Raw genomic sequence first — 27,850 nt, forward strand, 5'->3', positions numbered from 1 at the left:
TCCCGCTTGTCTGTCAGGAGCTTTGGGGTTTTATTGTAAAGGTGATGAACAGGGGCTGGAAATGTGGCTTAGTGGTGGAGTGCTTGCTTAGTATGCATGAAGTCCTGGGTTCGATTCCTCAGTACCACATAAACAGGAAAAGCTGGAAGTGGAACTGTGGGCTCAAGTGATAAGAGTGCTAGCCTTGAGTAAAAGAAGCTCAGAAACAGTACCCAGGCCCTGAGTTCAAGCCCCAGGACTGGCAAAAAAAAAAAAAAAAAAAAAGTGATGAACAGGGGGCTTACCATTGCAAAGGTAAGGTAATGAGTACTGTCTTTTTCTTATATAAGTCTTTGCTATTTTTACTTCTTGTTTATCTGTAGATTCATTTTTGTAAACTAGTGACACAAAGAATCTTATCTAGGGGCTGGGAATATGGCCTAGTGGCAAGAGTGCTTGCCTCCTACACATGAAGCTCTCCGTTCTATTCCCCAGCACCACATATATGGAAAACGGCCAGAAGGGGAGCTGTGGCTCAGGTGGCAGAGTGCTAGCCTTGAGCGGGAAGAAGCCAGGGACAGTGCTCAGGCCCTGAGTCCAAGGCCCAGGACTGGCCAAAAAAAAAGAAAAGAATCTTATCTAAGTATTGTAATTTGGGGCATCAGTGCCATTATACCCAGTACTTGATGGCATTTTTGTTCCAAAACCTCAACAGAAATATACATCCAAATATCCCATATTGGTCCTGTTCCTCAAGAGAACCCTAACACACATACCTTACCTCTCCAAAGGGAGAGTCCACAGGACTATGATTCAAAGATAGCACAAGACTGTTTCCAGAATATCTTAGGGGGAACAGCTGGAGGTTTGACTCAACTGACAAGAGTGAGCCTGAGTTCAAGCTCCAGTACCACCCCTCCCCCCCCAAAAAATCTCTACAGTTATTAGCTCAAACTCATTTTCAGGTATCTGTGTTGGAGCTCACAAAATCAGTATGTGGCAGAACTTGAATCAGACCCACCCACAAGTCAGCTTAACTCCAAATCCCTAGTCTTACCACTGAGCTACACTAAGCTAGACTGTTGCTGCTGAGACTGCTGCTAACTGGGTCACTGTGGCCAACTAGTCATTCCTGAGTCCTTGTATCCTTGGCTACAAAGTGGCTGTTGTGTCATGAACACACTGTCTCCGGAGTGGGAGCAGCAGGTAGATAAACCAAGAGAGCACTGGGTCTGTGCCAACTATCTAGAAAGTGATAGAGGATTTCCTTATCCGTGTGGTGTCTTACGCAATGAAGATAATGAAAACAAACCTCTCAGGTTCCAAGAATTTGGAGCCTGGTGTTCCATTTGACCTTGAGACCTTTCACCTGGGTGCTTTTCTGGGATGAACCGCCCTTTCCACCTGTCTCACTTTCCTTCTCCCACTGAGTGGGGCATATTTCCTTCCCAAGATGTCTGGCTAAAGATGTGGGTGTGCCTATGTGATGTACTTTTCTTGACTCTGAGTGACCTGTTGGAGAAAAAGCATATCCTGGGAGCCAGTGTGCCTCCAGCCTAGGCTACAGAAAGAATGCAGAACAGATCTAAGCCCAACCCACAGCCTGGAGCAAAACTGCCCAGCCAAGACCAAGCTGGTCAACCTGCAGTCAATGTGCAGCCAGCCCCAACACACAAAAACAAATACCAGTTGTTAGAAGCCCATGAGATAGGGCTGGATTTTTCCACAGCAGGGCAAAAGTAGCTGATAAGCATGTGATTCAGAAGGAACTCTGCTTCCTTCATCTCCTAAGAGAAATGTCCCCTTGCTCCCCAACCAGCCCAGACCCCACTGCCTTCTCTGCTACCTTCCTGTGCCTGCCCAATCAGAATCACACATTTGACTGTGGGCAAAGGACTTCTGATGAGTCCTTTGAAGATCGGGACCTATTAGCCTTCCTCTCAGCTATATCACCTGCTAGCCAAGGACCAACACCAAGCAGGTGAACAGTGGAGCTAGGTGGGAACCACAGATGCCAGGTCCAATTAGAATTACTTGACCCAGTGCAGGAACCACTGCTACATGGGAGGCAGCTAGTGTGAGGAGGGGATGAGTTTTGATTTATATTGAAATGCTGATGTGCAGACGGTAGTGCACAGGCTGCTGCACAGCTAGCAGAGCTACAATCCTTCAGGCAGCATGGGCCCAGGGCTCTGTGCCTATGCCACCCACCAGCCTCACAGCTCAAGCCCAGCCCACAGCCCCAGCAGCATTTCATCCAGGTGGAAGGGCTCCATTAACAGCCAAATGGTAGGACCTGTCAGGATATCTTCATCCTAGGCTGCAAGTACTCATTCAAAAGAACCCTTTCTCTAGGATGTGGTGCTGAATGCCTCTCCTTGAGTGCAGCCTGGACTATGACTCACTTTGAATGCAGAAGTGGCAGTGGGTCCCCAAGCAGCTGTTTATCCCTGCTTGCTTCCTCTTCCTTGTTTTCACTCTGAAGGGAAGACATCTATGGAGATATTTATTTTCTCTATGGTTTGGCATATGAGTCCAGGAGCTGAGATCTCCTGCCAACAGCCACGAACCTGAGCAATACAGGAAGTGGTCCAGCCCACCCAGCCAGCCCTTAAAGGACATAGTGACTGTGCTTCATGAGAGATCTGAGATGGGAGCAGCCCAACTTAGCCCATCTTAAGTTCTTGACCCACAGAACCACAGGAATGGCAAGTGTTTTAGGTCAATAACTTGTAGGTTATTTTGTCACATAACATAATGCACTCTCTTTGGGGCCTCGTTAAAGGTCTGTCTCCTCTTGGAAAGAGGCCCTAATACTTGGTCTGGGGCCACCACTGGGCCCAAAGGCCAAGACACAAACCACAGACACTGGGCAGGACTGCCTGTGTGCTCACAGGCTGTTTATTATCCAAATAAGAGGAGGAGAGGATGAAGAGAAAAACCAGGTGCCCCACAGTGGTCGAGCTGAAGGGAAGTGAACAGAGAGGCTCCTCTTCTTTCTCCTGTCACTGGCCCAGAGCACTCCAGCTTCAGAGGGGCCTCGTGGGGGGGGGGTGGCTAGGGGCCCCTAGGAGGCCTGACCACCCAGCTGTCGGCTGGGGTCAGGATCCCCATTGAGGCAGGTCCCAGGCTCGGAATGGCTTCTGTGTACACAAAATATCTCTCTGCAAAAGGCACTGGTGGAGGTGGGCGGCGGGAAGGCTACCCTGTCACAGGCAGGTCCACAGTGTCCTGGGTCTGGGTCCTGGTCCCTGAGACCCAGCCAGCCTCCCTCACAGGCTGAGTCTCTGAGGCCCCTGCTCCTCTCCCCTCCTTTCCCTCAGCCCAGTGGTGAGCAGGCAGTTGGCAGTGAGCCAGGTCAATCTCCCTCTTCAGGGCGAGTGCATCTGGCAACTTCTAGGCCAAGAGCCCCAGGCGCGTGACTTTGGCCGAAAGGAAGGAGTGGATGACGAAGACCATGGTTTTGGGACACGAGTGCAGGTCCAGTTGCTGCAGGATCAATGGAGAGAAGGGTCAGGGGCTCTGTCCAGCCTGGCCTCCAGGACAGTAACCCCCTAACCCCAGGGTGCAAAGGCAGCCCATCACTTACAATCTCTCCTTCAGCACCCCCAAAGTCCAGGAAAAGGAGACTGGCGCCATCATCTGAGGACATCTGTAGCTTCTCAAAGGGTTGTCGGAGCAGCACAGCTCGGGCTGCACCAGGCTCGGCCGCCCATAGTGTGAAGCCCTTGTCAATGTGCACGGAGAGGTTGCAAGGACGGCCATTCCACGTGCAGGCTGCAGGGAAGCATGTGATCACAGGCTCAGCTGGTACCTCACACACCACCAGTTCCACAGAGCAGGGCTCAGCCACTCCCAAGCATGGGAGGCTCACTGTCCTGACACCTGTGCAGCCACCTTCTGTCACCCCCACCTTGAAATACAGAAAGATGAGCCCTCAGAGAACCTACACCTGCTTCTAGCCCCAATAATGGCAGTGCTGTGAGCAGAAGGGGAGCATGTAGGTTGAAATGGCCCAGGGGCAACATGCTTGTCTAACACGCACAGGCCCTGAATTCCAACCCTAGCACCAAAACAAAGGGGCTTAAAATCTGCCATGAACAGAGGCTTGCCCTCTAAAGGCATAGAATGATTCCATTACATTAGAATTCTATATAAATAGTAAATAACTTAGACTTTCATAAACATAAGAAAGTGGGGCATCAGTGGCTCATTCCTGTAATCCTAGCTACTCAGGAGGCTGAGAGCTGAGGATCACAGTCCTGGCAGGAAAGACCATGAGACTCATATCTGATTAATCACCAGAAAACCAGAAGTGGCGCTGTGGCTCAAAGTGAAAGAGCACTAGCCTTGAGCAAAAGAATCTCAGAGACAGCGCCCACACCCAGAGTTCAAACTCTAGGACAGGAAAAAAAAAAAAGTGTTCATGGTTTATTTGAAGTTGAAATCAAACTAAATGTCCTGTGTTTTATCTGACTCTACCCCCAAGGCCCACCTTTATCCCCTCCAACAGAATCACAGGGACCAGGCAAGAAAAACCCCAAGGAAAAGCCTCCCCACCTTCTAGGCCCTTTCCCTCACAAAAGAGGGTCCTTGGAGAATCCAAACCCCACTTTCTAACCCTGTCAAGCACCTAAAGAAGGAAGCTTGAATGCCTCTGGGGATAAGAGGCTCATCACCAGAGGGGCTCCCAGGTCTGCCCGGCTCACCTGTAGACACCTCCTGCACACCCTCGGCAGCCCGGTGACAGCCGTCCACCAGCTGCCGGGTCCAGGCGGCGAGCTCCTGCGGTGACTCCACAGTGAACAGGTGAGTGTCCACACCGTGGCGCGTGCCCGTGCGCAGGGCAAAGGAGAGCTCTGCATCATAGGGCACGGAGCCCTTGGAGGGGCCTGAGTGGACCAGCCTGGGGGAAGGGGGCAGAGGGCTGAGCGGGAGGCCGTGGGCAGGGGTGGGGGAAGCAGTTCCAGCCAGAGTGACTCCTTTACCATCTGACAGGGACAAGACTTACAAGGGGTCCCTGGGCGACTCAGCACAAGGCATGTCCCACGGCCCTGCCCGCCCCTCCCCAAGCCTGGTTGTGCTTCCCGGGTCTCCATATGGGTCAGCCATCACTTCTTGCACATGGCCTCAAATGTCCCCTCCTCGGAGAAGCCTTCTGTGACCTCTCTGTCTAAAATAGCCCCCAACCACTAACCCTCCTTTTCACCATGGCATTTGAAATGCCACATTATTTACTTGTGCTGGTAGAAATGTTCTTCTCTTCGCCACTGTGTTCACAGTCACTCAAATCGTGACATGTGTGGGGAGCTCAGTAAACACTTGCTCTCTTGATTGATGAGTCACCTGATCTGGCAGGTGATCCACAACTCCTTGTGCCAGCAGGCTCCTGCCACCCAGGCCGGAGCCCGGCCCAGGAGGAGGAGACATCGGGCAGGCCCCAGCTCACTCTGGCCAGCAGACCACCAAGCACCGACCCTCAGCTCTCTCTGCTCCTCACTCTGCCCACTCTCAGTTCCCATGGAAACCACTTCAGCCCCGAGCTGCAGACCTACAAGTCTGGGAGCCCCTCATCCACACTCCCCATGTACCCTGCATATACTTTGGACTTCACTCAGCCTCTGTCCCACTGCCCCCCCCCCCCCGCTTCATTCAAGCCTCTCGTTCACCGGAAACCTCCCCCCTCCCGCAGCCTCCTCAGCTGGCCAAGCACAACCTAGGAGTTTTCCCCCTATGTGCTTTCCACTGTGAGTGCTGACTCTCTTCTCCATCTGCTGCCTCCACCGCCCCCTCCATCTCTCCTGCCTTCCACCCTGCCTGCTCCACACAAGACCCACCACATGGCAGCCACGGGGCTGCTATGAAAATACAGCCCATCCCCAGGCTCCCGGGCTCAACCCTTCCAACCCTGCTCCAAGTGATAAAAGGAAGCCAGCATTCCTTCTCCATGTAGCAAAGGCCAAGCCTGGCCAACTCCATCTTCCTTCACCCCATGTCCTGCATGGGTGCACCTGGCTACACCCTCCACACCTCTGTATCTCTGACCATGACATTCTCTCTGCCTAAGATGTTCTTGCCTAAACAACCAATTCTTACTCATCCATCAGAGGGCAGTTCAAATGCAACCTCCTCCAGAAAGCCTTCCCTGACCAGGCCAGGCAGAGTCAATGAAGTGGATAATATGACTGCATTGTAATGGCTGTCCCTGGATCTGTCTCCTATGGTGCTGGGTTCTACCCGATGGCAGTGACTGTTGGGGTCAGCCCCGTGTCCCCTCAACCATGAAGTTCAAGGTGTAGGTATCAACAAATGGGTGACTGGTGAGACTTCACACAGCCTTCTGTTCTAAGCCCTCATCTTACAGAGACTGAGGCCTAGTGAGGGTAGAGATTGCTTTAGGTGACTTGGAGGATAAATGAGGGCATAATAGGGTTGGAGTTCACAGCCTCTGAGGCCCATCTCCCCCAAACTCTGGGTGCAGCACACCACCCCTACCCACAGGTACCTGGTAGCGATGAGCGGGGCAGTGCGGGCCGGCCGGCTCAGGGCCTCACAGGTTTGAGGCAGAGCACTGTAGAGAAGCAGCTCCTTTTCAGTCAACAGGGCCAGGATGGGAGCTGTGCCCCCACCAGGCAACTATAGAAAGCAAAGCAGTAATGAGAATGGGTATAGAGGGAGAGGTCAAAGGTCAGGAGGGCAGGGTGATGCAGGGGAGCAGGGTGATGCAGGGCACCAGGAACAGGGAGAATAAAGTGGGGGAGGGCTAGACCCCAGTGGTCACCTGTTCAGTCAGCCAGCCGATCTGCTTAATGTCCTGACTTCCATCCGTGCCGGTGGCTGCCAGCAATGCCTGCAGCTCGTCCTTGACCCAGGGTACCAGTGCGCCAATCTGGGCTTGGATGGCACTTGCCCATGACCTTGCACTGGCTTCATCCTTGGCCCTCAAAAAGAGGTTGTCTTGGCCATCTGCTGCACAGACCTCTAGGTACCTGCAGGCACAGTGGGGCAGAGGAGAGGGCTGGCTCTGGGTACAGCTGCCCCACTGGATAATCTGGCCCAAGAAACATCACCCACCACCAAATGAGAAGGAACCACAGGGGATCCGTGAAGATTATCAGGAGTCAGGCTCCCTGCAGAGGGCCCCAGCCACAATTGTTGGGGTTTCATGAGATGGAAGGACAAGAGACTGATATAAACACACAAATATGTGTAAACTCCAAACATGTGCTAAGGCCAAAATTATCATGGTGGTAATCCTAGCTACTCAGGAGGCTGAGATCGGAGTATCACCATTCAAAACCAGCCCAGGTAGGAAAGTCCATGAGACTCTTATCTCCACCAGAAAACCAGAAGTGGCTCTGTGGCTCAAGTGGTAAAGTAGCCTTGAGCTGAAGAGCTCAGAGACAGTACCCAGGCCCAGAGTTCAAGCCCCATGACCTGAAAAAAAAAAATCACTCTTCACTCCCTTTTGGCATCTCCATATGACATGAGCAGAAACTATCAGATGGCTCTCCAACACCCATTTCACTCCTCTTTACCTCTGCCTCCCTTACCATTAAAAATACTTGGATTCCCAGCCTCCTTTGAAGCTGTAGCTAGCCATGTGACCCAGTTCTGACCAATGATTCATGGGTAAAAGACCCTAGAGAGGTATCTTTCCTAGGTAGGGTATTGAGTCTCCAAAGGTTCTGCCTATACATACAGTCCACTTCTCCAGCAAAAACGTGAAGTTCATTTCTGTTCTCCTGATCTTGTGATTTGGTTCAACAACAACAAAAATGCCACAACAAAAATGCCAGAGAGCCAGCTAAGGTAAGACTCGCCTATAATCCCAGTTACTCAGGAAGCAAAAGCAGAAGGACTGAAATGTCAAGGCTGGTCCTGGCAAAGTTATCAAGACCACCTGTCTCAGTCAAGCATGGGCAGGTCACACCTGTTATACAAGCTACTCAAGAGAATGACGATCAAAGTTCAAAGCCAGCCTGGGCAGACAATCCAGAGAGACTCCTATTAACCAGCCAAAAGCCAGAAGTGAGCCTGGCATTAGTGATACACACCTATAATCTTTACTACTGAGGAGGCTAAAATCTGATGATCCTGGTCCAAAGCCATCCCAGGCAGAAAAGTCTATATGAGACTCTATTTCCAATTAACTATGAAAAAAAAAAAAAACAGAAATGGATCTGTGGCTCAAATGGTAGAGCAACAAGCCTTGAGTAAAAATGCTCAGGGACAATATCCAAGCCCTGAGTTCAAGCCCCAGAACCGGCACAACAACATCAAAGCCAGAAGTGAAGATATGGCTCAGGGAGTAGAATACCAGCTCTACCACATAGAAATTTGTATGAACAAATCTACCCCCATTCACATTTAAATGTATACAGACGCGTGTTTGTTTATATGTGCTTTACGTGTGCACACACTTAGAAACATACACACTGTGGATAATGTCTGGGATCAGGCTGGGAATCTTAAAGTTCTAAGAATCTCAAGACAAGAGTAATTCTGCCTTGTCTTCACCTAATGCAAAATTGAATGACATGACTTGAGGGTAGGGATGGGAGGGGAAAACTAGGGGAGAAGAATGGAAGTGATCGGCTGGGGATATGGCCTAGTGGCAAGAGTGCTTGCCTCTTATATACATGAAGCCCTGGGTTCGATTCCCCAGTACCACATATACAGAAAGTGGCCAGAAGTGGCATTGTCGCTCAAGTGGCAGAGTGCTAGCCTTGAGCAAAAAAAAGCCAGGGACAGTGCTGAGTCCAAGCCCGAGTTCTGGCCAAAACAAAACAAAAAAAAAATGAATGGAAGTGATCAAGATGCATTGTACCTGACTTATGGAATTGTAAACATTTTGTACAAATGCTTAATAAAAAAAAATTAGGGTACTGTTAGTGACGTACCCATAAATTACCTGTGAATCACCTGTTTTTTTACCTCATGAGGCAGTCAGTGGCAGACAAATTTAAGGCTTTTATCTCCAGTTAATCAGCAAAAAGCCAAAGTGGAGACACAACTCAAGTGGTAGAGCACCAGTTTTGAGTGATAAAAATGAAGCAAAAGGGTGAAGACCTGAGTTTAAGCTCTAGTACAGACATAGAAACACAACAAAAAGACCAACAACCTTATTTCACAGACAGTCTAGGTCAGTGAGAAAGAGAAACTAAGTCAAGAACAGCCAGGTCTTGAACCCAGGACTCCTACTCAAACCAACTTCTTTCTCCAATGTGAATGCCCACAGGAAGAAATAAGATACAAAGCATACCAGCACAAAACTTCACTCATGCATCTGTTCAGCCTATTTCCTTTTTTTTTTTTTTTTGCCAGTCCTGGGGCTTGAGCTTCTTTTGCTCAAGGCTAGCACTCTACCAGTTGAGCAACTGCGCCACTTTCGGCTTTTTCTGTGTATGTGGTACTGAGGAATTGAACCCAGGGCTTCATGCATGCTAGGTAAGCACTCTACCACTAAGCCACCTTCCCAGCTCCTCAGCCTATTTTTTTTTTTTTTTGGCCAGTCCTGGGCCTTGAACTCAGGGCCTGAGCACTGTCCCTGTCTTCTTTTTGCTCAAGGCTAGCACTCTGCCACTTGAGCCACAGCGCCACTTCTGGCCATTTTCTGTATATGTGGTGCTGGGGAATCGAACCCAGGGCCTCATGTATACAAGGCAAGCACTCTTGCCACTAGGCCATATCCCCAGCCCCCCTCAGCCTATTTCTTAAGTGCTTACTCTGTGCTTATTTGTATAACACCGAGGAAATACCAAAGCTCTCATCACGAGTGCCCCCACCCCATCCTCACCTGGGTTCCGGATCATTGGGGGTACACCTTCTTGAGACATATGCCATCTTCAAGGGCACGTGTTTGGCCTCACTGAGGTTCCGGGTTTGGAGGCCAGGGGAGGACGGCTGCCGCTGAAGAGGTGAGGCAGGAGGTGAGTCCCAGGCAACTGCGGTGCCACCAGTAGAGTTCTTGAAATAGGGTGAGACCTCCTTCATGTACTTAACTGGTCAGGAGAAAGGCCAGCAGTTACCCACCAGCAGACATCAGCAGCATCAGTTAAGAGTCTAAGTCATGCCCGATGCTGGTGGTCCATGCCTGTAATCCTACATACAGGCATGCGATATGAGGATCATGGTTTGAAGCCAACCCATGCAAAAAGGTCTGTGAGACTCTTATCTCCAATTAAATACCAGAATATTCAGAAGTAGAGCTGTGGCTCAAGTGGTAGAGTGCTAGTCTTGAGGGGAAAGAAAGGAAGGAAGGGAAGGGAAAGGAAGGGAGGGAGGGAGGGAGGGAGGGAGGGAGGGAGGGAGGGAGGGAGGGAGGGAGGGAGGGAGGGAGGGAGGGAGGGAGGGAGGGAGGAAAGGAGGAAGGGAGGGAGAGAGGGAGGGGAAGGAAAGGGAAGGAAGAAAGCAAGCAAGAAGGAGAGAGAGAGAGAGAGAGAGAGGAAAGGGAGGGAGGTTGGGAGGGACAGTACCCAGGCCCTGAGTTCAAACTAGCACCAAAAAAAAAAAAAAAAAGAGTCTAAAATCCTGTCCAGTATCATTACCTTATTCCAAGCTAAAGTTTCCAGTTGGGCAATGGGATAGAAAACACTGGATGTCTACCAATATCTATACATTCAGCTTCTCCCTGGTTTATGGACACACAGTGAAAGAAAATCCATTTTCCAGGGCCCTTTGCCGCAAGGCATGGTAGAGTAAATTCTAACAAGAAGAAAGAAGGGTCTAGACCTTCAGGATGGCTACTTAAAGAAAAAAGACAACAGCTGAGGGGAAAGAACACCAAGATGGGAACCAAGATGTGAGATTGCTCTGCCACTATCTTACTGCTTGCCATTACCTCTCCATTAATTAGCATATGAAGCATTATATTCGTATTTATGTATACTTCCATCTTTTTCTTCCACATAGGGAATCTTCAGTATTAAGAAACCCCCTGATTTGAATAGTCTGTTTATGTTTAAGAAACATTTTAATCTAATATTAACATCTCCTATTTTGATCTTTTCTCTGGTTTTGTAACTTTCCAAACATGATTATTTGTGTAACCTCTTCTTTCTGCCTGCCTCATAAGAGACATCACCAATCAATCATACAGTTCTTTGGTAGCCATTAAAAATCAAGGCTGACTGCTGATAAAACAGTTTGGTCATTCTTGCTAAATCAGTTAGGTGTGTTTAACTGACAATGACTGAATATCTGCCAACAGTGTTTTTGTTTGTTTGTGCCAACTTGGGGCCTGGGAACTGTCCTTGAGCTTTTCTGCTCAAGGCTAGCACTCTAGCACTTGAGCCACAGCTCCACTTTTGGCTTTTTTGATGCTTCATTGAAAATAAGAGTCTCATGGACCTTCCTATGCAGGTTGGCTTCTAACTGAGATCCTCAGCTCTCAGCCTTCTAAGTACCTATGATTACAGGCGTGGTACATCACTTCACTTAAATAGTCTCTTTTTGTGTATATGCTAGTATGGATACTCAGGACCTCATGTTCTCACTTGGCTTTTTCTCTCAAGGCCGACACTCTACCACTTGAGCCACACCTCTACTTCCTCACTAAAAAGGTTTGAGGAAGGCAGTTCAGGAATAGTTCAGAAGCTCAACAACACCGGATTCTGGGCCTTTCTCTGATCTTCCCCCTATGACCACAGCATGGCTGCCAGGCTGCCACAACTCCAACTAACCATTCCTCATGTGATAAAACCCAAAGTAGGAAGAGAAGAGAAAAGCAGGAAAAAGAGCATCTCTTCTTATCTCCCTCTTTTCAGTGAAGTGAATACATCCAGGAAGCTGCAAGTAGATGTTTCCTACCATCTTATTGGCCAGAACTGGCCTAGGTGCCCATTGCTAGCCCAACCATCAGTAAGATGGAATAATCACCCATAGAATAGTCATGTGACTTAGACCAATCACACCTCAGCCTTTGTAACTATGCCTGTTTCCACACAATACAATCAGGCTTCTGTTAGCAGGAAGAAGAATTGGTCCCAACAGTGGCTATCAATGTGCCCTGGCACCAGGGCTATTCCCAGTTCTGATGGGTGGCAGACTCCTCCTCTCTAACCTAAGCTCTTAGGAAGGCAGTATACACATCTGGGTGGTAAAACTCATCCATCCAAACACTGATCTCTGTTTCCCCAGCCATATTTTACCCCCAGATGCTTTACAATCAGCCTTGGGTATCGTCCCTTCCTCTGTTCTCAACCATAATACCTTCTCCCTAGAACATCTGACTTGCTAGCTATCTGACATTTACAACCAGGCCCCAACCACTATGACCCATCTGGGAGTAGGACAGCCCAGGAATGGGTTAGAAAGCAGTTCTTAGCTTGCTGGAGACACCACTCTGGTTCAAACACCATTCAAAGGTGCATGAGAGAGGCAGTTACAAATCTTACTGAGATTGGAAAAAAGTTATATTGAAAGCAAGGGTGTGTTGTTTTGTTTTAAATTGGGATTTGAACTCAGGATCTCAGGCAGTCTGCCATTTGAGCTGTTCTACCAGCCCTTGCTTTGTAGTATGAAAAGTACTAAGCCCAGTTCTGATGTTTGGGGACCAGACCTAAAACAACTCACCATTAGTGTAGCGATGACTTACCCCAGGACTCACTACTGTATTGTATCTCCAAAGACAATGGACATGAGACACATCCCAGCCTACCTGACAGACAAAAGCCGCCACCTGGAGAGAGCCAAGCTTGGTGGTTCAAGTAGTTTGTTGCTATTGCTAATATACAAACATCTTTACACACATCTTTTTTTTTTTTTTTTGGCCAGTCCTGGGGCTTGGACTCAGGGCCTGAGCACTGTCCCTGGATTCCTTTTGCTCAAGGCTATCACTCTGCCACTTGAGCCACAGCACCATTTCTGGCCGTTTTCCATATATGTGGTACTGGGGAATTGAACCCAGAGCTTCATGTATACAAGGCAGCCTCTCTTGCCACTAGGCCATATTCCCAGCCCAAACATCTTTACAAGTACATACACATTCCTGCAGACATTCTGTGAATATGTATTCGTGTATGATATGTATCACTTTTTACTTGTGCTAGCAGTTTTCAAACTCGGGATTGCAGGGTGTCTGTATTCATTATAAAAATCAATTTATTTAATCACAATAAATTCGATATTGTTTGCTCAAAAAAAAAAAAAAAAGCTGCCATCTCCCCTCTTTCTCCTGAGCCCTAGGGAGTCAGCTTCTGCCCCACCTAGGGTCAGCATCTTGGTCAAAGCTAACCATCATTCCTTCCCTTGTCCTTGTGATTGTGAGAACAGGGGAGTGATACAACTCTGGCCAATGAAATGTGAGAGAGCACACTGCCTGTCTCTTCTCTCCTCTAGCTAGGAGAGCCAGGCAGAAACATTAATGGGAGTCATTTCTGTGCCCCCCCCCCCCAGAATCCAGCAGGGGTCTCACATGCTATAGGTTCAGCAAATGAACATTTGTCAAGTTTGAAGCCAGAGAAAAGTCTGGAGTCCCAGCTTAGCCCCACTATCCCAGAACTGGGTCCTCCTCCATTCCCACAAACATATGCTATAAATGGACAGCACACCAGCTGGTGCCAGAAGCAGGACTTGGATTTCACACACCAAGTGGCCTCTCCCAGAGTGGGGAGTGGAGGCCTAGGGGCCCCAGAGTGACCATAAATAGCCCAACTCCAAAGCCTCCTTCCTGCTCTGATTTCTGCCTGAGTCACCCGACCAGGCAGGGTGGGGCTGCCACGAGGCTGTGGCCTTCAAGCCTGAGGGCACCACCATGGCCCCTGGCCAGGATTCTGGGGTCTGTACGAATGGCCTAGCTGGAGTTCATTCCCTTTCCCAGCCAGGCCCTGGGCCCAGGAGCCTGGTAAAGCTCTGGTGGATACATGGGTTTCCTCCTTAGGGAAACCGGGCAGTTACAAACGATGCCCCAATTCCCACAGACTTTAGCTCTGCCAATGAAGGAAGCCAGAATTCAGCTTGGTCCTGATGAAAAGATTCCACTTGAGACAAGAGATCTGCAACAGACAGCCATGTGGCTGTTAGGATAGTTCTGATGCTGTTCTTAGCCTGGACAGTCTAAGGGGATGGGTGCAGGATATGGAGACAGACAGGCAAGGATCTGAATCAGGCCTGTCACTTACTTTCTGGTCTTGGTAACTCCTGAGGTCTCTCTGCCCCCCCCCTTTTTTTTTGCCTATATAATGGATCCTAGTGTGTTAGTTCTCAAGCAACACATTTATGTGCATTCAGGTTCAAGCTACCCACCTGCCTAATCAGGATAGTCTGGACAGCTTGAGATTCCAACAGACCTAAAAGGGATGACCTTTAGGACTTGCTGGCCTAGCAAGGCTAGACTAAAAATAGTTTCCATTCCCAGATCCTACCAGGCCTGGTGCAAGGCTGACCAGCAGAGAACCCTGGCTGCCACAGCTGGGGGCACAATAGCTCCCTTTACCACACCCATGAATGAGTATTACAGGTGGATGGGGGATCCATTATCAAGAATCTAAAGCCAGCCAGGTGCCAGTAGCTTATGCCTATAATCCTAGCTACTCAGGAGGCTGAGAGCTGAGGATCACAGTTCAAAGCCAGCCCAGGCAAGAAAGCCCATGAGACTTATTTCCAATAAACTACTCAGAAAAAAAGCCAGAAGTGGTGCTGTAGCTCAAGTGGCAGAGCAATAGATAGCCTTGAACACAAAGAGGCTCTAGAATAGTGATCAGGCCCTGAGTTCAAGCTTCAGAAATGGGAATATATATATATATATATATACACACATATATATACATATACATACATACATACATATCTCCTGTGACCTAATAATACCCCTAGTGGGAAACAGGCTTGCTTCAGATAGGTGCTCACAGATGTAGGAAAAGTCAGAACTATTCTCTGTGATGGAACCTGACTGTCCATGAGCAGAAGCAGCAAAGAACAAGATGTGACTTCCTTCCCTGCTATGGACATGAGGTCTTGGTTCATAGCAGGGATTCCAGAAACATTTGCTATATGATTGGATGGGTCCCAGTAATGGGATATTATGAAACCATTCAAAAGATCAAGAAAGTGGTAGAATGCTTTGAGTAGCAATGAAGTCCCCCACACCATAAAAATGATAGAAACAAACATGGAAACTTTCTAATTTTGTTTTGTTTTCCAGTGCCAGGGATGGAACCTAGGGTCCTGAGCATACAGAGCAATCGCTCTACTACCAGCCACATTACCAGCCCTGATTATGAAATGGTCATGTTATTACTTTCCCTATTGGTCTTATTTTTTTCAGTGAGCATCGATTACTTTTTATTTATTTTTAATTCGCTTACACAGAAATAGAGGGACGAGGAATGAACAAATGCAGTAGTGTTACTCACTGGGAATGTGGCTTAGTGGTAGAGTGCTTTCCTAGCGTCCATGAAGCCCTGGGTTCAATTCCTCAGTACCACATAAACAGAAAAGGCTGGAAGTGGCACTGTGACTCAAGTGGTAGAGTGCTAGCCTTGAGCAAAAGAAGCTCAAGGACAGTGCCCAGGCCGTGAGTTCAAGCCCCAGGACTGGCAATAATAATAATAATAATAATTGTTAGATACCAAGTTGATTCATCTCTCTCACACTTATACTTGATTGTACCAACTCAGTAAGATGGTGGTCTAATATCCTTATTTAATGGATGAATTAGCTGGGTCTTGGAGAGGTGATATGACTGTAGTATGAATATTTAAGAACACAAGTTTGGCTTCTGAGAGATCTGAGTTCAAATACTACCTCTGCCACTGTGTGACCTTGGGCAAGTAACTTTGCTTCTCTAAACCTGTGTCATCCTCTGCATGATGAGGCTAATACTGTGCCTAATTCATGGGGGTGGCATCAGGAGTCAATGAGCATATATAGAAGGCACTTAGCACAGTGCTAAGCACCTTGTAGGTGGTCAGAAAATAGCACATACTACCACTGTGATGAATGGCATCAGTACTTCCTCTACCACCACAAGCAGCCAGAGACACAACAGCTAAGCAGGGCCAAATCTAACTCCAGAGACCCACCAGCATTTTAATGGAGGTCTGTGGATCAGGCCAAGTTTGTCTGTGGGGAGTCACAGGGTCCAAGGTTATGTTTATGCAGCCAAATAAATGGTTGCATGTAAACAATGGCTCAGAACAACAGGTCTTTGCAGCCATGAGTGACCCAGATGGGGGCTTCATTCATGCCCAGTGCTGGGTTCAGAGTCCCTTGACACCTTCAGAGCACAGAACACCAGCTCCGCTGAACAGGGTGATCCAAAATGATGTGCATTCTGCTTTTGGAAGCTGGTAATGCATGAAGCCAAATCACCATCCATCTCCTCAGGGGCAGAGGCACCAAGGGGCTGGCATAAAGTTCTAAAAACTCAGCACAGAAAAATTCAGGAGTCAGTCAAGTCCACTGTGATCCTGAGTGACTTCTTAACCATTTAAGAAGGCAACTGCCATTAGAAAGGTTATAGGAAACATAGGAAAGGTTAGAGGTGTACCCTATTGATTAATCTCCAGATGTGCACAGGTCTCCTAGACTCAGGGCCTAGCCTGGGGGTTCCAAGGCCACCTGGACCATCTACACACGGTTTCTGACCTCAGAACCTTCCAGGCTTAGGAGTGTATAAACCTCAGTAGTAGTGCGCTTACCTAGCAGTCACAAAGTCCCAGGTTCCATCCCTAGGAACAACACACACACACACACACACACACACACACACACACACACACACACACACTTGAGTTTCCAGTTTACTAGAAAAAATGATGTTACTGTGATAGTGATGGAAAGCTTGCCATAGGAGAGACATTTTAAACTCTTGGAATATGCAGTCTATCCTTATGGATAAGATGACATAAACAAGAGTACCAGCCACAGAGGCTGGCCTCGGCACTTGACATGCATTGCTTGCAAACAGCACTACTAGCAGCTATTATCGAAGGCTGGAGCCCCTAGTGGCCTCTAACCAACAGACTTCAGTCCAACTGGAGTTGGAATCTGACAACTTCTTCTGGCAGCACCGGGGTTTGAACTCAGGGCCTAACACTTGCTAAGTAGATGTTCTTCCACTTGAGCCACCCACTCAGTCCTTTTGGCTTTTCAGTTATTTTTATAGTTGAGTCTTGTGCCCAAATTAGCCTAGACCATGGCCCTATTATATTTCCTGCATTCCTGTGTGGTATCTGGGTTGACAGGTCCATACTCTCTCTCTGTGCCCAGCCTAGTGTTGAATCATAATCTACCTGATCTCTACCTCGGGAATAGCTGGGGTTACAGGCATGAGTCACTGCACCTGCCCATGCCAATTTCTTAGTTGTGACTTCAATGGACTTATTTATTCTCAATAAACATTGACAATCTTGTCTGTAAAATGGGACATAAAAATTCCTATTTCTTTGGGCTGCCTGTTATCATGCATATTTATTTACATGCTACTGGATGCTTGTATGCCTTCTTTCCCCCCTTGAAACAGTATCTCACTATGTTACCCAGGCTGGTCTCCATCTCAAGTGCTCAAGTGACCTTCCTGCCTCCATGTCCAGTAGCTGTGACTACAGGCTGGTACCACCACACTTATCATTTTTGTTTATAGCTTTCAAAAATCTAATCTGCATGTGAAATGTACCTTTCCTAGTGTGCATAAGCCACCTGAATTTACTTGACTGGTTTTTACTGCCCTTTAGTATTATTTTTCAATGCATGACAGGCTCACTGTTTGTCACAGTCACTGTGTGCGGTGACACTGGAGGAGGAATGAGAGAAGGCATTTTCTTCATAACTATCCCTTCCTTTTCCCAGAGCCTAGTCTCCAAGGCCCCAGGCTGATCCTGGCATAAGACCCACACACACAATGGGCCTCTCTAAGCAGCAGACAGAGGCGTGTTGGCTGCCAGCTTGTGCACAGGCTCTTGTCACAAACACATCCCTGGGGCTGTGAGCAGGCACAGAACACTTGTACAAACCCCTGTGCTTGCTGAAGAAAAGTTTTGGGAAGCAGGATGAGGTGGCCAAAGCCCAGCCAAGCCCTCAACTTAAGCAAAGACAGCTCTGAAAGCTTACTGGGGCTAACAGGTGAAATCTTTCTTCCTGGACATTTTAGGGATTCTGTACCCACTAAACCCCAAGCAAGCCCCAGGAAAGATGCTCAGCTGTCTTACTAAGTTCAGATCCAAGGACAGACCAATTTCCACAGCTGGTTGGAGGTGGCCTTGGGAGTGGTTGGGGGTGGGGAGGTTCTGAACAATGTGGCCAGTGACTGGGCTCTGTGGAAGGGAATTGAGGCCCAGAGAGGCTCCCAGGAACTCTGGCTCCAGACTTGGGCATCTGCCATACCCTGACCTTCTTCACAAACTCCTAATCTCAAGGAAAAGCACAATCCAGTATCCTCTCATCCTCTAAGCTTCTTAGAAATTCCTGAGCCAGTTCCTCACCCAAGGCTCCACCTACTTTTGGTGCAGCCTTGTAAGGGATTGCCTCTTCCCATAAAGCCATTGGGCTAAGGGACCAGGAAAAAGGGAAAAGCTGGAGAAACTAGCAAGAAGACAACTTCCTCCTACCCAGGCCTGGGGAAGGCCTGGAATTTACCAAGGAATGATCCTAATCTTTGAAAAGTCTCAGAACTTAAGAGTTGGAAACCCTCCTCCTGAGATGGGGGACACCTGTCCTGTCTCCACTGCTTCTGTGACAGGCATTGCTAATCGATTCCAAATGAACTTGGCTGAACCCAGACTAGGCTCTCTAATCCTCTCAAATATGGAACTCCCGACGGGGCTGGGGATATAGCCTAGTGGCAAGAGTGCCTGCCTCGGATACATGAGGCCCTAGGTTCGATTCCCCAGCACCACATATACAGAAAAACGGCCAGAAGCGGCGCTGTGGCTCAAGTGGCGGAGTGCTAGCCTTGAGCGGGAAGAAGCCAGGGACAGTGCTCAGGCCCTGAGTCCAAGGCCCAGGACTGGCCAAAAAAAAAAAAATATATGGAACTCCCAGAAGCCACCAGTGGAGCTTCAGTGAAAGCTATCTGTCATCTCTGAGTTAGTCAAACCTCAACCAGGAAGGAAAGTGAGGCACCAAAAAAAGGCAAGGGTCTTACCCAAAGCAATAATGATTTATCACAGAGCAAACAGGACGTTAGGAAGTGATTTTAAAATAGTGTATGTAAAGAAAAGTTTTGATGTTTTGCCTCCTCCTCCACCAGATAGTGAGCCCCTGTAGGAGAGGCCTGGGTCTAATTTAGCTTCTATCCCCAATGTTCTCTACACTAGGTATGAAGTAGGTATCTAAAAACATTTATTGGCTTATTGGGGAAGGAACAGAGTAAATTAATTAGAGGGAAAGGCCTGGGTGTTAGTTCTTAAGTTAACAGATGCTTCAACTACCTGTCATGGTAGTATCTGTCTATAATCCCAGAGGTTGGGATGCTAAAGCAGAAGGATTTGAGTTGGAGGATTGGACCACATAGCAAGTTCAAAGCAAGCCTGGGCCATATAAAGATATCCTATCTCAAATAAGTAAATAAATAAATTTCTAAGAACAGGTGAAGGCAGAGAAAAGAGTTGTTTCAGAGTCAAATATTCAGAGAAAGGCTGGACATGGTGGCTTGTGCCTATAACCCCAGCTACTGGAGAGGCAAAGGTAGAGGACTGGTGTGGCCTGAGTCCCTACCTAAAAAACAACCCAGGTTGACATTGTCTAAAAAGAAATATAGGGGCTGGGAATGTGGCTTAGTGGTAGAGGGCTTGGCTAACATACCTGAAGCCCTGGGTTCAATTCCTCAGCATCACATACACAAAAAAAAGCTAGAAGTGATAGCGTGCAACCCCCAGAACCAGTGAAAAAGTAAAAAGAGGGCTAGGAATGTGGCTTAGTGGTAGAGCACTTGCCTAGCATACATGAAGCCTTGGGTTTGATTTCTTGGTACCTCATAAACAGAAAAAGCTGGAAGTAGAACTTTTGCTCAAGTGGTAGAGTGCTAGCCTTGAGCAAAAGAAGCAAAGGGACAGTGCCCAGGCCCTGAGTTCAAGCCCCAGGACTGGTAGAAAGAAAGAGAGAGAGAGAGAGAGAGAGAGAGAGAGAGAGGAGAAGGGAGGGAGGGAGGGAGGCAGGGAGGGAGGGAGGGAGGGAGGCAGGGAGGGAGGGAGGGAGGGAGGGAGGGAGGGAGGGAGGGAGGCAGGGAGGGAGGGAGGGAGGGAGGGAAGGGGAAGGAAGGGGAAGGAAGGAAGGAAGGAAGGAAGGAAGGAAGGAAGGAAGGAAGGAAGGAAGGAAGGAAGGAAAGAAGAAATGCATTCTTGCTGGACACTGGTGGCTCATGCCTATAATCCTAGCTACTCAGAAGGCTGAGATCTAAGGAATGCAATTCAAAACCAGACTGGGCAGAAAAGTCTGAGACTCTTAATTCCAATTAACCACCAGAAAACCAAAAGTGGAGCTGTGGCTCAAGTGGTAGAGTGCTGGATTTGAGCAGGGGGGGGAAAAAAGCTCAAGGAGAGTGCCCAGGCCCTAAGTTCAAGCCCTACTACCACCACCACCACCAACAACAACAACAAAAAGATGGCTGGGGCTGAAGGTGTAACTCAGTGGTATATTGCTTGCTTGGCAGGTAGGAGACCCTAGGTATGATTTCCACTAGTACAGGGGGGAAAAAATTAAAACTCTGTATATGCATGTGTGTTTGTATGTGTGTGTATGTATGTGTATATGCATGTACAAGAATGAGAGAGAGAGATTTATGTTGTTAAGGACTAATATTCTAGAATCAACCCCTTTTTTGTTGGTGTGTGTGTGTGTGTGTGTGTGTGTGTGTGTGTGTGTTTTGCCAGTCCTGGGGCTTGAACTCAGGGCCTGAGTACTGTCCCTGGCTTCTTTTTACTCAAGGCTAGCACTCTACCACTTGAGCCACAGCACCACTTCTGGCTTTTTCTATATATGTGGTGCTGAGGAATTGAACCCAGGGCTTCATGTATATAAGGCGAGCACTTTACCACTAGGCTATATTCCCAGCCTCAGTCAACCCTTTTTTAAGTATGAAAAGAAAATGCATAGGTAACATTTACAGACACACCTAAAACGTAAAAGTAAAATAAAACAAAGTTGAGTGGGACTTAAGATTTGAGGTCACAGGATGCCAAAGTTCACCCAGAGACCTACAGCCCATTTGCTTCTATGGCCTCTTGGACACCAAACCAACCTAGAAAGCTTGGACCTGGGACTTGGCTCAGCAGCTTTGCTGGTCTCTATTAGCCCCAGCCACCTCCCTGGGCCCATTCTGGGAAATGAACCAAAGGCACATTCCTCAGGCCCCCACGGCTTCCGGAGCTGACAGAGTGGAGTTTGAGGAAAGGGCTGAGCCAAGCAAAATCCTCCTGAGAGAGATGGCAAGAGGCAGATAGGGGACAACAATAGCACAAGGCCTATCATAACCAATGGAGAATCTGTGGCTCAGAGAAGGTGAGAGTCTCATCCAAGATGAGACTCAGATGACACAGTGAAGGCATTGGGGAGAACGGTCAGCCAGCCAAGACTCCCCTAAACTTCTCATCTCCAGGGAGGGTAAGGTGGCTCACAGCTGTAATCCCAGCTACTCAGTAGGTATAGATTGTAAGATTACAGTTTTAGGTCAGGCCAGGCAAAAGTTAGCAGGCTGAGCATGACAGACCATGTCCACTCTCAAGTACATAGGATGCATGTACCTGAGAAAGAGATCTCTCCAAGATCGGTCTTAGAGAAAAAGTGTGAGAACCAATCTGAAAAAATTGGCACTGGGCACTCACACCTGTAATTCTAACTACTCAGGAGGCTGAGACCCGAGGATCACAGTTCAAAGCCAGCCCGGGCAAGTCCATAAGATTACAATTAACCACCAAAAAAGCAGAAGTGACGCTGGGGCTCAAAGTGGTAAGAGTGCTAACCTTGAGCAAAAAAGCTCAAGGACAGTACCCAGGGCCTGAGTTCAAGCCTCACTTGGACCTGGGCAAAAGGGCTGAGGATGTGGCTCAAGTGCCTGTTTAGCAAGTGTGAGAACCTGAGTTCAAATCCCAGAACTGCAAAACAAAAATGAAAACAAATCCATTCCTCTTCCTTATTGGATATGATGTCTTGCTATGCAGAGGCCAAATTTCTCCCAAATGAGGATACGTCTAGGTGTATTCATGCCCTCAGGTGCTAGAAGAACCTGGAGTTTACAGCCCCTCAGAAGGAAAAAAACAACAACTCTAAAGCTGCCTCTTCCCAGCCTTTCCTCCTTCCCTGAGCCCCTCTCTGGATGGCTCAGGATAGGAAAGACACTTATATTCCACAGGTGAAGAAACTAAGCCTAAGGGGAAATGAAGTGCTTACCTCACACCACATTGCTAATACACGGAAGACACAAAATGCAAGTAAGATCAGTTAGGTCTGTGCCAGCCTCTCTTCACCACTCCCTGCTGATTCCAGATAGGGTTTTGAACCCTGCCTACGTCCCATCCCTCAAGACCAGGCTGGGGCCATTTGAGGCCAGGAGGCAATGGGCAGACCCTCTAGAAGGCCACAGTACTTACCCTCCAGCACCACCTCCTTGCCTGTCTTCTTGAGGGCTTGCACTGCCTCATCGTGTGTGGCAGAGGACAAGTCTTCACCGTTCACAGACAGGATAGCATCCCCCACAAAGAGGGCCTCCGTCTGGTCAGCTGCCAGGCCCTTGAAGATCTTAGAAATGAGAATAGGCATCTTGTTCTCCCGGCCCCCTGCACAGACACAGAAAGAAGTAGAAACTGAGGCAGAGGCGTCAAGGCTTGGGAGGCACAGCAAGTTGAAATTACTTCTTTAGAGCTCACTCAGTGCTCAGCCCAGTGCTGGGAGGGTAGAGAACCTCAGAAAGACTTAGAAGTTTGGGATACTAGAATTACAGAAACAAATATTTTATAATTCTTTTTGTCAGATCTGGGGCTTGAACTCAGGGCCTGAGCACTGTCCCTAAGTTTCTTTTGCTCAAGGCTAGCACTCTACCACTTGAGCCACATTCCCAGCTCCTTTATAAGTTCTTTTTTTTTTTTTTTGAAAAGGTGATGAGCAGGGAGGGTTACAGTTGCATAACTTTATAAATTCTTTATGCTCTAGTTTGGTCTTTGGGTCTCTTGGGACCAGTGCTTTAGGTGTTGCCAAATGCTTGAGTAACTTACAGAGTGCTTCAAGAACTTTTCCTTAAATGTTTTGGATTTTAAGTCATTCCACAACACAAGAACCACTGACATGCCTCAATCAGGAATTAAGATAGAAGTCAGCGCCCAGTAGGGGCCCCAGAGATTTCTTCAGCAAGCACATTTTTTGGTCCAGGATCTAAGCTGGAAACTAAGCCCTTAAATTCTAAAGATTTCAAATGTTAATCTTGGGCTGGGAATATGGCTTAGTGGTTGAGTGCTTGCCTTGAATGCATGAAGCCCTGGGTTCGATTCCTCAGCATCACATAAACAGAAAAAGCCAGAATGGCGCTGTGGCTCAAGTAGTAGAATGTTAGCCTTGAGCAGAAAGAAGCCAGGGACAGTGCTCAGGCGGGGCGAGTCCAAGCCCCAGGACTGGCAAAAAAAAAAAAAAAAAAGTTCATCTTTACTGTATCACTGATGCACACACCAAAAGGAAAAGGTTAATCCACTTTAGATAACTGCTTTATTGCTAAAATCCTAAATTCTTCTTTAAAATAAGTACTTCCAGCAAGTGCTGAGCTTGTTGCTAAATGCTTCCAAAGTTGTCTCCTTGCCTCTTTACAACACACCATCACACAAGCACACTCAGTTTCCTACCAGGGAAATACAAGTGCAGAGACAAGCCCCTTGTCCAAGGTCACTCAACTAGTAAGTAGCAATGCCAGCAATGAAACCTAAGTCTCCTGGCTTCAGAACCAACACGCAATCCCTATGGCAGACTGCAAGTCAGACCCTCACAGAGCCCACTCCTAGTCCATCCTCTCAGTTCAGAAGATGAGGAACTAGGGTAAGTCATTGCTCCAAGGTCACACAACAAGCTGAAGGCACAGCTGGTATTAGGGATACTTCCCTGACTCACACAGGCCCAACAGTTTGCTCATGGCACAGCACAGGCTTCAGGCCTAAAAGAGGAAGGGGTTCCTATTTATATCTCCCCACCCACACACACACACCCCTAAAATGATGGACTTTAGTTCAGTTAGAAGTATGATCATTCTTGTGGGGCACTGGTGGCTCACACCTATAATCCTAGCTACTTGGGAGGCTGAGATCTGAGGACTGTGGTTCAAAGCCAACCCAGACAGGAAAGTTCATGAGACTCTTATCTCCAATAAACTACCCAGAAAAGGCCGGAAGTGGTGCTGTGGCTCAAGTGGTAGAGCACTAGCCTTGAGCAAAAGAAGCTCAGGGAGTGTGCCCAGGCCCAGAGTTTAAGCTCCAGGACTGGAGGGGGAAAAAAGAAGTATGATCTTTCTTAGCTGCCTTGGACTCTTCTAGGCTAGAGGGGAGGTTACCATGGCAACAGGAGCCTAGTCTCCATCCACTAGGAATTAGATGGAGTTGGTACTTTCTCTGAAGTCTCCTAAATATATCATCATACCTATCTACAAGTATGGATGTAGAAATGAACTATGTGTGACCTTGGGAAGACACAACTCCTCTAGGAGTCAGTCTGTTCATCTGCAAAATAGAATTCTATATGCTCTCTGTTCCGTCCTGCTCTGATACAATTTTTTGGATTGGTTTGTTGCTCTCCACGAGAGATTGAGGATAAGACTGTTATCTACTTCCTGGTTTCCCCATTTCCTCCTTCAGACCTTCAAGGTTAGCTGCCTGTGGATTGCTCTGCCACTGAAAAGAACCATCCCCTGGGTATTCTCAAGGTGAACCATGGTATGACAGTGAAGTTTCAAATCCCAGTTCTGCCACTCTGTGACCCTGGGAAAATCATTTTTACTTAGAGTCTGCTTCTTTGCCTGAAAAACAGGAGTTATGCTCCCCACCTTTCACCACTAGTTGCCAGAATTAAGTAGATCCTGCGCCAACTGCACCTGGCACACAATGATGGCATTCACCACCATCACCACCCCCCACCCTTTACCTGGGCACCAGTGAACACAGCCAGCTCCCGGGAGGCCTGGGAGGGGACTAGCACATTCAAGGTGATAAAGGGCTGACACCCTTAACATGTAAATAGGCAGGAATAGTGAGCAGCTGGGGGGTAGTAGATTTAAGATTTGTTAGTCCCACCTCCCTCCCCCCCCCTTTCCCCTCAGCTAATGGTGATAATTAACTAAGTACCTGCTGGCAGGGCAAGCCCTAACTCTCACAGAAACATCTATCACACAGATTTCAGTTAACAGACACAGAGACAGGGAAAATGACTTATCCAAGTTCACATAGTGATCCTTAACTCAAACACAGTCTGACTGTACCCTAAAGAGGGCCATGGAGGGAGAGAGGGAGGAAGAGAGGCTGGGAATGTGCCTTAGTAGTAGAGTGCTTGCCTAGCATGCATGAAGCCCTGGGTTCAATTCCTCAGTACCACATAAACAGAAAAGGCCAGAAGTGGCACTGTGGCTCAAGAGGTAAAGTTCTAGCTTTGAGCAAAAGAAGCTCAGGGACAGTGTCCAGGCTCTGAGTTCAAGCCCCAGGACTGGCAAAAAAAAAAAGGGGGGGGGGGCCATGGGGAGGGGTGGGGGGTTAACTGGGGGAAAATGAAGGAGTAACATTGTCCAAAAAAGGAAATGTACTTATTAACTTATGAAATGGTAACACCTCTGTACAACATTTTAATAACACAATAAAATTCTGTATAAGAAGGCCATGGGTCTTGGGGTCCTAAAACTCGCAGGAAGGAATGGCAACTCTGGGGTCCCTCCTGTCCGCTCTATGCTTAGATGGGAAGACTCCTGACCTCACCGGTCCGGATTAAGCCTGAGCTCTGGAGCTTCGGGTGCCAGGGTCCCTTGCTGGCCCCTTGTCCGTGCCGCCGCGGCCTGTGTCCCCACCCACCTCTATCCGCCCCGGAGCTTGCCAGATTTCAAACCTTGATCTCACCCACGCACCCTGGTTGCACTTCAGATACTTCTGGTCCTAACCGCGTCCTAGGTCTCAAATCCCCTTCCCTCCCCCCTCCCAACTCCGCCCCCACCCATCTGCTCTTGGGGGGCCACTCCCAGACTCCCGTGCCCCCTATGGGAACTGCCCACCCATGCCCTTGATGTGCCCTCACTCCCTCCGTTCCTGAGATCTCAACTCCGGAGAGCCCCTGCGACTTCGGCGCCCCCTCCGCGCCCCCCCATCTCCCCAGATCCCCCCTTGCCCCAGACGGAAGGCCTTCAACTCCAACTTCCCCGTGCGCCCTCGGCGGGCCCCCAGACGCCGGGACCGTGCGCCCTCCGCGCCCCGCGCCCACCTTTGATGCTGATGCCCAGCCCGCCGGCGTCGGCCTTGCGCACCGTCACGCGGCGCCGCTGGAGCAGCAGCGCCTCGGGCAGCTGCGGAGGCGCCGCGCCGGGCTCGGAGGCGCCGTTGAGCTCCGGTTCCCGGGGAGCGCCGGGTTCGGAGCCGGGCTCGCCGTCGGCGGCGGGACTCACGGTCAGCGCGTCCTCCGCCAGGCTGAGCAGCACCCGCTGCCACCGCTCGCCGCCAGCCCCCGAGCCCGCCCCGGCGCGCAGCTCCAGCAGCCCGGTGCGCGGGGCGCGCCTGCCAGACGCCATCTTCGCCTCCGAGCCCCCCGGGCCGCCGCGCTCGCCCAGTCCCGCCGTGCCCGGCCGCTCGCACCGAGTACCCCGGCCAGAGGGCAGCGCCGGCCCGGCTGGGCCAGCCGCCACCCTACCCCTGGCCGCTAGGGGCGGGGCCGCGGCGGGCGGGGATAACCGGGGCGGGGCGGGGCCACAGCCTGGAGCTGGAAGCTGAGACTGGAACCGAAGGATGGGGTGCAAGATCACTTGGGGGTGGGCCAGAAGTGTTTAGGACTACAAAGTAAGAAAAGGAGGCGTGAAGTCCCGGGGTGGCTGGGCATGATCGAATCCCCAGTACCCAAGGCTCTGAGCTCCCACCCTCTGTGCTTGGACAGTAGCTCTGGAGCGTGGTAGCACAAGAAATGGGGGAAAGAAAAAAAGGCAGGCATCGGTGGTTTCTGATTGTAATCTTAGCTTCTTAGGTGGCTGCTATCTGATATCTGAAAATCGAGGTTCAAAGCCAGCCCAGGCAGGAAAGCCAGAAAGCCAGAAGTGGAGCTGGAGCTGTGGTTCAAACGGTAGAGTGCTAGCCTTGGTCACAAAAAGCGAACCAGCACACACACACACACACAGAGACAGAGAGAGAGAGAGAGAGAGAGAGAGAGAGAGAGAGAGAGAGAGACAGAGACAGAGAGAGACAGAGACAGAGACAGAGAGAGACAGAGAGACAGAGAGACAGAGAGAGAGAGAGAGACAGAGAGAGAGAGAGAGAGAACGAGAACACTGTAGGACTGACTGCCTAGGGTAGGAACCATATCCTACTTGGCTACTGGAAGATTTCCTCACGTGGTAGAAAAGGGGGAGGCCAAATCAGGGAAAGTGAGGATCTTTCCCAGAGCCAGTAGAGAACCAAATCAGAAGTCCCCCCACGTACTGCCCTGGTTCAAGGAGGCATAAAGGGGCCCCAAGTCGATGAGAAAAAAGCCCTGATAAAAAGCTCCTCCCCTGGGGCAAGCTCCTCCCCTGGGCACTGTTGTGTATGAGTAGAATGGGAGGGGAGGAGAGGCGGGGGCTCTGTGTGCAAAGGAGCTAGCAGAGCAAGAAAGATGCAGAGCTTGAAAAAAAAGTGATACCTGGTGTGTGCACACACAGGTGTGGGCCTGCACATGCATGTGGTGGTGACCTGTGATCACACATACTGGCAGTGTCCATCGACTGTGCTCCTGCCAGAAT

General features: G+C 49.1%; 1 protein-coding gene across 1 annotated transcript; it reads right to left on the reverse strand.

Moving 5' to 3' along the window:
- Positions 1–2,847: 2,847 nt before the first annotated feature.
- Positions 2,848–26,771, reverse strand: Snta1 (syntrophin alpha 1). Its single transcript, XM_048349018.1, has 8 exons — positions 26,350–26,771; positions 22,509–22,694; positions 9,779–9,983; positions 6,761–6,968; positions 6,485–6,615; positions 4,689–4,885; positions 3,569–3,756; positions 2,848–3,468 (listed from the first exon to the last, which is right to left on the reverse strand). Exons 1-8 carry the CDS (start codon positions 26,651–26,653, stop codon positions 3,376–3,378), a joined length of 1,512 nt encoding a protein of 503 aa, XP_048204975.1. The 5' UTR covers positions 26,654–26,771; the 3' UTR covers positions 2,848–3,375.
- Positions 26,772–27,850: the final 1,079 nt, after the last annotated feature.

The sequence above is a fragment of the Perognathus longimembris genome, chromosome 6 (assembly GCF_023159225.1).
Source record: "Perognathus longimembris pacificus isolate PPM17 chromosome 6, ASM2315922v1, whole genome shotgun sequence".
NCBI lineage: Eukaryota > Metazoa > Chordata > Mammalia > Rodentia > Heteromyidae > Perognathus > Perognathus longimembris.